The following is a 14581-nucleotide window of genomic DNA, read 5'->3' on the forward strand; positions in this document are numbered from 1 at the left end:
TCTCCGAAGTGTAAAGTCGCCACTATCAGGATGACAGCTGCTGCAATAACCATAAAAATCCCATATTTGTGTGATAAAATATCATAAACTTGTTTTTGTATTACTTTCTTCAAGTTTTTTAGCATAATAAAAACTCGTGATCAAGCCAGTGACTTTTCCATGGGAGCTGCCATCTTTGTTTGCAATGCATTGTGGGTATGCCACGCGAGTTTGTTTACCTACTCGAGACGAAAATGAAGAGTTTGTGTAGCAGGATAATGGTAGAAAATTGGTAGCAAGGAACCTTAAAATTACACAAACGTGTCGTATTTCTTTCTCTATTTCCATATATAATAGTCATAAAATATATAACTATTCGGAACACACCTTGAAATATATCGGAGTATCCTCGGGATTTATATGGCAAACAGGAAAGCATGTCAATGAATCTGAGAGAGGAGATAGCAAAATTAACAACCCCAGCTCCTGTTTTCTGTGATCCAGAAGACGATTTAGAGGATGGTATGGATGACTGGTGTTTTTTTTATCTTACGAATTTAAAAACGATTGAGTTGTTCATGTTAGACAAAGCAACTGGACATGCAGCCACTATTTTCTTATTTTGTCAGGTCCAGCACAATCTCTTGGTTAAGCTATATAGCTTTAAAAAGCTATATAGCTTTATTAAGCTATTCAAAATAGCTCTTGATAAAGCTATTTATATGCAGTTTTTCACAAAAACGTTTTTCGCAAGATTGAAGAAATAAACAAAAAGTCGCAAGTATATGATTATAATCATATATGTATTATGGACTATCAAAAATATTTAAGGAATCACTGTCTAGTTTTGAGAGTATGCCAGGGCATCAACAATAGTGGGAAACATGGGATAATTTGCATAACAGGCGAAGCCCGTTATGCTAAAATTATCCCATGTTTCCCACTATTGTTGATGTCCCTGGCATACTCTCAAAACTAGACAGTGATTCCTTATATTTCCATTTCATTGTGAAATAAAACTGTAGACTTAGACATTAAGAATGTATACTAATCGATTTAAATTACACGAGGACTTCCATGCCAATTTCAACAGTCCTCGCACACTGACGTCAAACACAAAGGCAGCCGCACGAGATTTACATGCATATTTGGCCTCCTTAGCGTCAGACACAGAGACAGATGCGCACGAGGTTTGCATGCGTATTAGGCCTCCTTAGCTGCTGACCTATCGACCTGCCTAATTTACATTCCGGCAGAATTATCAGGAAATCAACTCAGCTTACTTTCAAAGGGTTATTATAGAGAAAAAATTTAGAAATGGAAATATATCGGTATATACCCATCGAACTATAGAGGATTAAGTGTTACAAGCTGTATGGGAAAACTCTTTAATGGACTTTTACAATGCCGCCTAAATTCATACTTGGAAACAAATGGCCTACTGAGTGATTATCAATTTGGATTCAGAAGAAACCACTGTACCACAGATAATATATTTATTTTAAAAGCCCTTATAAATAAATATTTAAAATGGAAGAAACAAAACATTTATGCATGTTTTGTGGATTTTACTAAAGCCTTTGATACAGTTGATCGTACTTTAATGTTACACAAATATACCAAAAGGGCATAGGTGGGAAATTTTACAATATTATAAATATGTGACAGAATTTGGTTTTACCCTCAAACCAAGGTACCACTCACGGCACCAATGTAACCGGAATTCGCTACATGGTATCAATGCAATTTAGGAAATTCCATGATACCAGTGTAGCGAAAATGACCGTATGAAAATACCTCTTTAATATCACACACTTTCTTTATTAATAATAGTACTTCGCGTTTTATTCCAATTTCTTACTAACCAATAAGCCTTTTGATTTTCAAATAGTCACGAAAGTGACTTACTAACCCAAGAATTTTAATAACAAGAGTTTGCAAATTAACAAGTATTTATTATAGTCACAGATATATTTTATTAACAGTACAAGAATATTTACAACAAAAACTGATGTACTAACGACCTTGTACTTATAAGCCTCAATAAAAATAAGTGCCTACCTAACAAATGTACAATGTCCAGAGCCCGTCCTACCCAACGCTAAGTCCGAATGAAAGTGACCCACCCCTGCACGAAAAATCTACTATGCCTAACCTAACCGGTTTACCAAAAATAGAAATAAGGAACTGGAAAATGGACGTAAAAATAAGGAAAACAAAAAGGATAATGGTGAACGAATGAACGATTTGAACGAGACAGAGACAGGGACCGGGATCCACCCCTCTAATCAAAAAAGTGAGCTGGTACGAACCTTTGAGAAGGTTCCAGACCAACTGACTAATCGTGAAATGCTGGACTTTAAATACACCGCGGTCTAAAGGTGTGTCTCTCTTATCCAATCAAAATCTACATTCTATGTATAACCCATACAAGGACGTTTCCCAAATAACTGTATAAAGCTAGAAAGTTTCCGAATGTAAAACAAACGATCGTAACCAATAAGAATCATCGTTATTTACTAACTATGTAAAATCCAATCCTACCACAAATAATATGTTCTCAAATACTAAATATTGTTGTAAAGATGAATCTTACTATAGTGAACATTTTATAGCTACACGCGGGGTTAAACAAGGAGATAATCTTTCCCCTATTCTTTTTAATATATTTATTGATGACTTCTACTCACACTTAATTGATTATAACACAAGTCCTCCTGAATTACAAAATATTGAAGTTGGACATTTATTCTTTGCAGATGACCTAATTCTCCTCTCTACTACAAAAGAAGGTCTCCAAAACTCATTAGACTGTCTCTCAGAATATTGCATAAAATCAAAATTGACTGTTAACTCTGATAAAACTAAAGCAATGATTTTCTCAAATAAGAAAATTGACACAACTCAATATTGTTTTTATTATAATCATTTAATAGTTCATCTTGAACATGAATATAAATATCTAGGAATTATTTTTACTTATAATGGTAAGCTTAAGTATGCCGCTGAACAACTAGGTGACCGTGCAAGAAAAGCTTTTTATGCAATGAAACGCTCATTACCTTTTCATAATAACTTATCTGTAAAAACTCTTTTAAAATTATATACTTCACTTATTGAACCTATCATTTTGTATAGTTCTGAAACATGGATTTCAGACTTTAATATTAATATAAACAATTGTGATCAACTACCTTTTGAAAAGATACAGCATTTGATATTTAAAGATATTTTGGGTGTACAGAGAAAAGCTTCAAATTTAGCCATTAAATATGAGCTAGGAACAGTCCCTATTTGTTGCAAAGCTATCATCTCAATGTTTAAATACTATAAGAGACTAAAAAATGTTAAGAATAAAAATAGCACTAGAAATCAAATTCTTATTGCTGCTTCCTTAGAAGATGACAACTTATATAGTAATGGTGTAAAGGATAATTGGCAAAGTCAGATTGATAAATTAAAAAAGAAACTTAACCTTCCATCATTAGATATAACTGATATCACATTCAGCAGCTGCTTGAAGAATTTTTACATAAAAAATGTTAATTTGCAACTCCAGAACATTGAATTCTCCAAATGTGGTAAATTATTATTTTTCAGTCAAATTAGAAAGAATTATGAATTACAAGACTACTTAAAATATCCAATAAATAAAGCTATACGTTCTAAATTAACAAAACTGAGAATTTCTGCACATCCTTTGGAAATTGAAGTAGGCAGATATTCAAAGCCTTGTATCCCAAAAGAATTGCGTTTTTTAGCTCACCTGAGCCGAAGGCTCAAGTGAGCTTTTCTGATCACATTTTGTCCGTCGTCCGTCCGTCTGTCCGTCCGTCTGTCTGTCTGTCTGTCCGTCCGTCCGTCTGTAAACTTTTCACATTTTCAACTTCTTCTCAAGAACCACTGGGCCAATTTTAACCAAACTTGGTACAAAGCATCCTTGGGTAAAGGGGAATTTAAATTGTCAAAATGAAGGGACATATCCCCTCGCAAGGGGAGATAATCAAGAAAAGACAAAAATAGGGTTGGGTCATTAAAAAATCTTCTTCTCAAGAACCACTGGGCCAGAAAAGCTGAAACTTATGTGGAAGCATTGTGGGGAGTGTAGATTCTAAATTGTTCAAATCATGGCCCCCGGGGGAAGGGCGGGGCCACAATGGGGAATCAAAGTTTTATATAGAAATATATAGGAAAAATCTTTGAAAATCTTCTTCTCAAGAACAACTGGGCCAGAAAAGCTGAAACTTATGTGAAAGCATCCTGGTATAGTGTAGATTCTAAATTGTTCAAATCATGACCCCCGGGGGAAGGGCGGGGCCACAATGGGGTATCAAAGTTTTACATAGAAAAATATAGGAAAAATCTTTGAAAATCTTCTTCTCAAGAACCACTGGGCCAGAAAAGCTGAAACTTATGTGGAAGCATCCTGGTATAATGTAGATTCTAAATTGTTCAAATAATGACCCCGGGGGGAAGGGCGGGGCCACAATGGGGAATCATTGTTTTATATAGAAATATATAGGAAAAATCTTTGGAAATCTTCTCAAGACCCACTGGGCCAGAAAAAGTGAAGCTTATGAGGAAGCAGTCTTGGGTAGTGTAAATTCTCAATTGTAGGAATCATGACCCTCGGGGAAGGGCGGGGCCATTATAGGGAATCAAAGTTTTACATAGAAATATATAGGAAAAATCTTTGAAAATCTTCTTCTCAGGAACCAGTCGAACCACTGGGCCAAAAAATCTGAAACATATGTGCCCATGGAAGGATCATGGGGTAGTGTAGATTTCAAAATGTCTAAATTATGATCAGTGGGGTAGGGTGGGGATGCATTATGTATAACAAAGGGGAAATCTGGTAAAGAAGAGAATGGTCAAAGCTTCTCAGGTGAGCGATGTGGCCCATGGGCCTCTTGTGTCACTATTGTAAAACTGTTGTAGAAAGTGAAATACATTTCATATATGACTGTCCCTTATATATAGATTTGCGAAAAAAGTACTGTTCTTTGAACATCTGTAATTCAAACGATAACATATTGAAAGAAAATCATTGTAAAGTATTATGTAATCCTGATAATGCAGTTCATTCTAGAAGGCTGTGTGAATTTTTATATGAATGTTTTGAATTGCGTTCCAAAAATAAAGCACAATTATAATATATTTATTTAATGCTTTTATTAGCTCATCACTGTTCATACTATATTGCTTGCATAATGATTATGTTTAATCTTCAAGTTGTTATACTCTGCATTGTTGACTTCACTGATCCATACACTTGCATGTATGTATTTTATTACTTGTCTTTTATATGTAACATGGTTGTATGCCAACATGTTTGGTGAATCAATAAAGAAATTGAAATTGAAAAATACAACCTAAATCATAGAAAGTTCTAACATTGCTGCTGTTGAGTACTTTTAAGCAAAACATGAATTTCCATTGTTTGATTAACTGTGTGTGCGATTAAGCGTGGGTAAGTATGATTGCTTCTCATTGAGCTGAATTATTACCAATCAATTATCCTGTTGGCCATCAATGACCTCTTTTATAATTTCATTCAAGAAATAACTGTGTGGTCACTCATCAATAGCTCCAAAACTTTTAAAACTTTGAGTACAAAGTCTCTCAAGGAGACACAATTTGGTGAGTGATTTTCACATGCATTGTATTCAGAAGAGTTCCAAGTTTAATATTTCCACTGCACCAAGGTGCGAGTTTTTGCACTTGTTGAAAAAATAACACTATTGAGAAAAAAGTCTAATAAAATAGCTTAATCAAGCTATTCTGAATAGCTTAATAAAGCTATTTAGCTAAATCAAGCTATATAGCTTAATCAAGAGATTGTGCCGGACCTGTTTGTTGTAGGCCCATTGTATCTCTGATTATTTTAACAGCAGCTATCTTGAGCAATAATAAATCTTATTTGATTTAGACATTAACCAGAAATTTTTCCTTTATATTTGTTTTATCTGTAACTTTCACAGTAGAATTACAGATGAGGATTTTGATACACACGTGGGTCATCAACTAAAAGCAGCATTCCTATATGCTCTCATCCCTTTTATAAATTAAGTCCATCATCATTGTTTTCCTTCAGTTACAGCAGCAAAATTAACAGAGAAGAGTGGGGAGAAGGATGAGTTCGCTCCCTTGCCAGCTACTAAACTAAGACAGAGAGCAGCTGCAGCAGAGTCTGTAAATAATGAGAAAAAGTACGCGGGACGGAAAATATCACGACAAAAGCTCTTGGACCTTGACTCAGGTACGGTTTGATAACGGAGGCAGTTTATCAATTCTTTATGTTATTATAACTAAAATCAAATACAGAAGTTGTAAAATTGAGTATAAAAGCTTGGAAAGATGATTAAATATCTTGAATATTGGAAATGTTATTCAACACCTTTTGAGAATAATCAATGTAATCCAATTGTTCTTCAATAACTGATAGATATACATTTTAATAAAGAATCTGAAACAAACCAAATGTTAAGATTTTGTTGTATGACAGATGTCAGTGGATCTGAGGAACAAAGTGAGAGTGAATCAGAACAAGAAGATGAGAGCTCTCTTGGTGAAGAGGACGTAATGGATGATAAAGAAGATGGGGAGAAAGATGAGGAGTCTGATGATGAATCAGAGTCTATGGGAAGCGAGGAGCCCAGGACAGCAGAAGAAGCAGAGGAGGAGTTGTCTACCCTTGGTTCATTTAAAGCCAAGATGGCATCAAGCACAGATCCTCAGGAAGCTGGTCAAAAGTTTAGGTCTGTAGAATTTAAGCAATTTTTATTGCTATATATACACTGAAGGAAGATTTATGTATTTTAAACAAGATATGAGAGACTTTTTTAATATGAGTATGCATATGTTTCAAAGTTTTGTAGATGACGGGGATTACAGTAAGTATTATGATTCTGAAGAAGAGGCTGAGGATCAGAGCGATGATGATGATGAAGACACTGATGATAATGAAGAAGAAGGAGATGATGATGAAGAATCAATGGAGGAAGATGAGAATGAAGTAGAAGAAGGTAATGGTGATATCAAACCTTAATACATGTATACTGTGTAGCTTCAGTATCTTGAATATTTTTTATTTTAAACCAAGAATATGTCAACTTCAGGTAGCAGTTTTGACCTTATCATGCTCTGATATCTTGAAGAAAGATTTCAGTGAATAGCTGTTTTAAGAAAATAATTTCTAAAGAACATTTTTAACATAGTTTTTAAACTGTATGATGTAGTAAAATAATGAATGTTTCATTTTCAAGGTGAGGGAGGAGTTAGCAGTTTCTCCAAGTCCAGACTTAACGAGGAGATCCAGAAAGGAGAAGCAGCCAGACAGCAGTTAGGTGAGTACAAGTTAGGGACAATAATAGACAGACAGCAAGTAGGTCTGTACACGTAAGGGGCAACACAAAGAAGGCAATAATTAAATCTGTACAACAACTAGGTTATTACAAGTAGGGGACAACAGACAAACAAGCAATGGAGTTTGTACAAGTAGAGCAACAATATACAAGGAAATAGTGAAGAAAGGGTATGTCTTTTAACCACAAGGAATCACAATGAACCATAAGGAACTTCCCTTTACCTATAGATGCTTTGTGCCAAAATAAGTTGAAATTGGATAAGCTGTTCAAGAAAAGAAGATGAAATGGTTCAAAAGATTAGGAAACAGATGGACAGGAAGCACAACATCGGACAATAACATATAGCAATAGGTCACCTGTGTGACTCAGATGACTAAAAATTGAACATATAAACCATAATTAGACTCATTAAAGTTAAATAAGATGTCATTGGTGTGTCCTTGTGGTTCCTTGTGGTTAAAAGACATACCTGTGAAGAAATAAAGATGACTTGTAGGAGCTCCTTGTAGGTCGTCAAACAAATAATTGATAAAAAGTTACCTCTTCATTCATTTCGTACTTCTTGATGTATCCTAGTTTATTCCCCATAAAATATGTATATCAATACACAAGTTAGACATAAAAAAATGAATTTATTCACTAATGTCTTTATATTTGAAGTTTTTGAATGGTTCTTTAGGTCTGTGGGACAGTTTACTAGAGGGAAGAATCAAGTTTCAAAAAATACTGACAGCTGTCAATCAACTTCCACAACCTGACACCTGGAGAGATTTTGAGAAATTAGGGGAAGATAACTTCAAGGAAAAGTCTACAACAGGTACACCAACAGCATAAAGTATGCTAAAGAATATTCTGTAAAAGTGTATATTTTAAAATTATTTAAGATTACTTTCACATGCTCTCAGGAACATTCAAGTACTTTGTATAAGTCTGCTTAAAGAAATGTTCTTGTGGCATGTGTATTCACAATCTGCTGATTTGCTTTAATTACAGTGCAGACAGGTTTGGAGAATCTTCTTCAGAAACTGATCCAGCTACAGTCAGTTCTTCTTCTCCAGAACTCAGAGACTCAACACATCGAATCAGGACAGCAAAAGTAGGTGTACAGAGCTTAAGGAAATAGCTAAAACCAATATTAAACAGTGAACAATGTCTCACTTTGTGTACCTATTGATTTCAATATGAGGGGAAAAATTATGACAACTGATCATATAGTAAAATTTAGGCATTTACTTTTAATAAAACTGCAAAATAAAGAATAAGTTGTTGAGATGTGAATGTTCTCTGTAGACCAGTGAAGAAGACAGAGGACCCGGATGATGAGGAGATAACGAGTGAGTCTGACACAGAGGAGACAAAACAAACAGACGAGAAATCAACTGTGCAGCATAAAGGTAGGAAACGGAAACTAGCAATGGAGGAAATACCAGACTTCCTGGCCAAACGACACAAAGACTTCCAGAACTACAGGTTAATTAACATGAAGAATTAATTTTTATTTTTTATACAGCTAGTATTGTTTCAATACTTTCCCTAAAAGATAAATTGGCAATTTAGAGGAGGTTTATTTCATCTAGCAATATACATTCAGTACACTTTAATACAGAATTCTTTTAAACTAAACTTTCTTTGGAGCAATAGTGTTTTGATGTTAAATTTTATAGGCTATGGTCCCTGAAGTGTAGTGTATAGACTCAGATAATCTTAAAATCATTGTCCTTTTGTAGAAATGATACACTTCAGAAATGGTTTGACAAGACTCGCTTACTTGGAGGTAAAATCTCCAGTAAATCCTTCAATGCTTTTGAACAGTCAGCTCTGAAACAAATCGAACAGGTACGATTATCAGGACATTGGAAGAAATTAAAGAAACATTTTACAGTATATTCGATAGAAGTTTTAGAAAAAACGGGAACAGCAATGGTTAAGTTTTAGTAAATTATAATTTTAATCTTACCTAAACCAAAACTTGAAGTGAGGTGCTTAGAGGCGTTTTTCTAGTCTCATTGAAATTCAGTTTAATGATTGCTTCTGAAATATTGTTGAATCAGCCAGTCTTTTGATTGTACTACTTCTTTTGTTTTTTAGGTTTTGAGTGATAGAGACAGACTGATTAAGAGGACACAGATGAAGCGGGCCAGCTACAAAGTCCTGGGGAAACCCGAGGAAGCAGAGACAGCTGTCAGTCAAGATCAAGAACCATTGGTATACTCCCCCTTATAAACACCCCAACCACGCTTTACTTAGGGAAAAAACTGAAATAAAACAAAATAGCTGTAAGAATGAAAGGCAGAATTTTTCTTCTTTGGAAAAATTGTTCAACCTGTATTTAGTGACTTTATTATGGTAAAACTTGTTTAGTATGAACATGGATATTGCGAATTCACGGATATAGCAAAGTTATCTTGGATCCCCAGCTATATAATATTAACGAATTCCTTATACGGATATAAAGAATTACGGATATAGCAAAGTAATTTCATAGGTCCCAGTGACTTTGCTATAACCAAGTTTTACTGTATATAAAACCTTTAAATTTTCTCCCAGTAATGTTACCTGTATTAAGCAAATCCAAGTCAACCATTACATGAGATCATCATTTGATGTGTTAACAAAATTGGCTAGAATGCAACTCCATGCTCTAAAATACATGTACATATTTCCCCTGATGGATCACTTAACACAAGTTTATCTGTATACATTATGCATCCCTACTAGACTTGTGTGAACTTATATAGACATTTCACTTTTGGCCTTCAAAATGAACTAAAACTGACAGCCATTCAAAACAGAGATCAGCAGTGAAGTAAATATTTTACAGCAGGAGACAAGCATAAAGACATCAGAACAGACATATGATGCGGAGATTTTTGATGACAGTGACTTCTACCACCAACAGCTGAGAGAGCTCATAGAGAGAAAGACCTCAGATATAAACGATCCCATTGCCCTCAGCAGGTCAGGAAGGCATTTTTTTAGTGATTTATAAAACAATTTACCGGTATTAGAATCATTTGGAATGCCATGAATCAGTGTTAAAGCTGACATGAACTCTTAAAAAGCCATCATTTTTCATCTTTGTACGACTTACTACATTCCTGTACCCCTTTGTCCGCCATATTTCTTCGATTCCGCCATATTTAATTGAAATTTTTGGTCACCTGTACCTGCTATATATAGCCTTGTACGATTGCTTCACTTGAGTGCTTTTCTAGCCTGACTGTCGACATGTACACATCTCCGATAACAAAGTTTTTAGAAGTCCAAAAACTGACCAAATACATGTTTGAAAAGTAAAAATTCAACAAAAAATAGAACTATACCGAGAATTAAATTATTTTTGAATGCATTTGCTGCAATATAGAAAATAAACTAACACGGAATACATACATGTACATCAAACACCCATGCAGGCCGAGAAAACGCGTCAAACGCAGTGATAAAAACATTTACCTGACTACTGCTATCGTTACATGGATGTGCACATGTCGAAAGAATTATCCTATTTTACTTTTATTGAAAAATGCATCTCAGAAGTCATGTAATCCATTGCTAACTCAACAGTAAAAGATGCTTGGACACACGTGGCCCATGCCGATCATTTTATTTGGTCAGGGAAAATATCAAAGGTTGAAAGCTCAGTGGGGCTGAATGAAAAAAAAAATGCAAGTAATTTTTTCAAAAATAAACATTACTCTTGTCTGTACATGTTGTAAATAAAATTTACGATTAAGTACATGGTTTAACTTTTCATCAAATTCATTTAAAAAAAGCAGGCATTATTCCGAATCATTCACCTTTTGAAGATATTTTCCCGTGATATGAGGTCGGGGGGGGGGGGGTAATAAAACATGCATAACACTCTCATAAAAATAATGTAAGAAAAACGTCTGAAACAGATTGGATTTCTTTATGATCAATTATTATCAAATAAATATTGTGTATTGGCTTTATTAGACCTAATATAATTTGATTTAAAGTTATTTATAATTTTATGCACTATGAAAGAAAAAGTGAGCACGTTCACATACCCCACGCCAAAAGTCGAAGTAGTGCTGAAGTTCCCAGAAAAAAATAAAGGAATCGTAATTTCCTTGTAATATGCACATCTATACACATTGTGTCCTAAATATCTGCAAAGTTTGACGAAATTGTGTGCAGCGGTTTATGAGGAGTTGCGCTGACAAACTGCTCACCTCTATATTCAAGATATGGCCAAAATCTAAATGTAAAAGTGCGGAAATTCCCGAAAAATAAAGAATTCGGAATTTCCTGGTGATGTGCAAATCTACACACACATTGTCTCCTATAAATATCTGCAAAGTTCGACAAAACTCTGTACAGTGGTTTATGAGAATTTGCGCTGACCAAAAAAAAAAAAAGACTGACTGACGGGTCAAAAACATTATACCTCACGCTGGGGTAAAATAAACGAGTTTGATTCTTTGGTACAATGATAATGAAAATAGAATTTAATGTGAATTAAATTTCTAGACATAAAGTAATGATTATTAGAAAAAGCATATAGGAAGAGAGAGTAAACTCCTCGTGAGAATTCCACATTCTACCTAAAAAATCTCTTGTCTGTTGTCCAAGTTCGACACATACGTTTGAGAGGGTATTCGAGAAAGTTCCCAATGTTCCCATTCCTGTGATTTATATTTCACGTTTATCATATTCCCCGCCTGAAAAGTGGGAGGTAATCGTTATGTCCGTTCGTCTGTCTGTTACGCTTTGGGGTACCCATCTCTTATCCGCAAATCCTCTTACACCACTTAGAGAAATTTAATGAAACTTTCAAAGAATCTTAAGTTTATTACAGATTACCATTATGCACCTCCTACTTTACTTTTTGATCTGACACGTATGGGTTTAGCGAAATATGGACTTTGTCATTATAACCATATCGGAGGCAGGGGGTATCATTTAGTGAGTTCATTGCTCATAATACATGTACGTCTAGTTTCTCTTTCAATTTGGGCGTTTGGGTTAATTTCCTGTCCAAAGTAAAATTATTATTCAATTTATGAAGTTTCGACATCCCGCCTGAAAAAAATCCTTGATCTGTCCTAAGGCATAATAAATAGTACAGCACAAAGTGCGTAGGATTTTATACCTATCATTACCCCCAACGGGTGGTTACAGAGAGAGAGAGAGAGAGAGAGAGAGAGAGAGAGAGAGAGAGAGAGAGAGAGAGAGAGAGAGTTCAATATACAAAAGAATAAATAATACTTATCCGTATTCAACCAGTGTCAAGTATCCCTACCCTAGCTTTTAAAATTATCTCCCAAATTCACCTACAGAAATTATTTATATATATAAAAAAAATACTTAGACTATCAGGCAGGGATACTGAAATCTCGAAATACTTCCTGTAACAACATAATTATAAAACAGTTACATTCCTCAAAAAGCACATACCTTGTGGTCGGAGTGACACATTTTAAAAAAATCTCATAACTGAATTCGGCAGAAATGTCTGTCTTCCAAGAATATTTAAATAACGGTCATGTCAAATATTTTTGTATGCCCCCCCCCCGCCTAAAAAAAAAATCAAATGCCTACATGTCAATCTGAACAGGGGATGGCCATCCTCCGTGTGTGTATGTGTTAAAGAATGTATAGATGTACACATAAAAATTTGTATTCTGGTTAATTGCTTTTAAGATTTGAAGTAAATTATAGCCGTATATCAAATTACTTTGTTTAGATTTGAGATTAGTACTAAAATAATCAGTTATAATTGACAAATGAATTTTGCGACGCAAACCAACTGCAGACTATATACATGACTTTGTCTAGAATGTATATTAGAACTACATGTAGATAAACAATTCACAATTATAGCTTATGTACATCAGTTATAATATCCCCCCCCCCTTTCAGCCGCGCAAATACCAAATAACTTCTCTTTCCACTTTTGATATTTTCCCTGACCAAAATCTGATCAGCACGGACTAAGTGTATCGTCGTGCTAGTGTGTACGGAGTAATGGCAATGTGTTTACTATTGAGCTTTTATGGAGTTTATTTCTTTTTTGTGATGCATATTTCAATAAATGGAATTCAGGGTGTACTTCACTTGACTTGTGCACATCTTCGAACCGATGCAGTAACCTTATTACCAGGTATGGGTACGTTTACAGCGTTCGAGGCGTTTTCTCGATTTATGCATCAATTGCATAGGACCTGCAAATCACAGACGTTGGTTGTTTTGTTCCATTCAAATGATAAAATTTCAAAATGTGTTTGAAAATTTTACTGCTTTTCATTTCAAGTTTATTCTGCATAAATTGGTGCACTGTAAAAATACGTACTCATGCATCTAAATTTCTCTTCCAAACTTGCATTTTTTTCTTTTGATTCAAATCAATATTCATTCAAAAATATGATTATTATGTTGTTTATTTTGTTTTTGAAATGTCTTGATCACCTCATGTGTTCTCATATGCTTTACCATCGGAGATGTGCACAAGTCGATACCCAATCCAAAAAATCATTCAAGTGTAACGAGCGCATTGGGTATACATCGTTACAATGAGACAAGGTATCTGAAAGAAATATGGCGGAATACAGCTATAGTTGGTATGAAACAAGTCGTGCATAGATGAAAATGTTGCGTATTTAAGAATTCATGTCAGCTTTAAATGCAGTATTGAACCAGTGTTAGCTGTCAACAGAGAATGAATTTTTATTTTCATTAAGTTTTGAATCAAATTTGAAATGATTATATCTGCAGGCAATGGCTAGAAATACAGAGGTTGAGAAATAAAGTGAAGAGAAAAGTAGAAACTAGAGCTTCTAAAGGAAGAAAAATAAGGTAAGAAGTAAAATAGAAACAAGCATTACAGGGAAGAAACTTATAATTAGTAAATAGATAGAAAATTGAACTTCAAAGAAAGAAGAATAAGATAAAGGAAAAGTACAAGTTGAAAATAGATCAAAAGGAAGAAAATAAAGTAAGGAGGGGTTAATATTAAAAACCAAGTTCAATAGAATGATAGAACTGTGAAACATGTTAAGAGCAATAACTCGAGTCAAAATCCATAACATTTTTAAAACTTCTGAATTTTAAGGGAGTTATTTCCCTTGGTATTCATATACTTATTTGTTAATATTCATAAATTGTGTTTTAGATATCATGTACATCCTAAACTGGTCAACTTTATGGCTCCTAAAGAGATATGTACCTGGACAGATGAAGCAAGGTATATTAGTTTATTATCTGGCAACTTT

At 34.4% G+C, this 14581-nt stretch overlaps 1 protein-coding gene across 1 annotated transcript; it reads left to right on the forward strand.

The window, feature by feature from the left end:
* Positions 1–309: 309 nt before the first annotated feature.
* Positions 310–14169, forward strand: LOC134232309 (protein AATF-like). Its single transcript, XM_062714265.1, has 12 exons — positions 310–501; positions 6074–6238; positions 6485–6737; positions 6850–7004; positions 7245–7325; positions 8026–8163; positions 8340–8442; positions 8637–8816; positions 9074–9182; positions 9435–9551; positions 10168–10304; positions 14085–14169. Exons 1-12 carry the CDS (start codon positions 417–419, stop codon positions 14167–14169), a joined length of 1608 nt encoding a protein of 535 aa, XP_062570249.1. The 5' UTR covers positions 310–416.
* The last annotated feature ends 412 nt before the right edge of the window (positions 14170–14581 follow it).

The sequence above is a fragment of the Saccostrea cucullata genome, unplaced genomic scaffold (assembly GCF_032062105.1).
Source record: "Saccostrea cucullata isolate Sc308-1 unplaced genomic scaffold, CSIRO_AGI_Scuc_v1 ctg14101, whole genome shotgun sequence".
Lineage (NCBI taxonomy): Eukaryota > Metazoa > Mollusca > Bivalvia > Ostreida > Ostreidae > Saccostrea > Saccostrea cuccullata.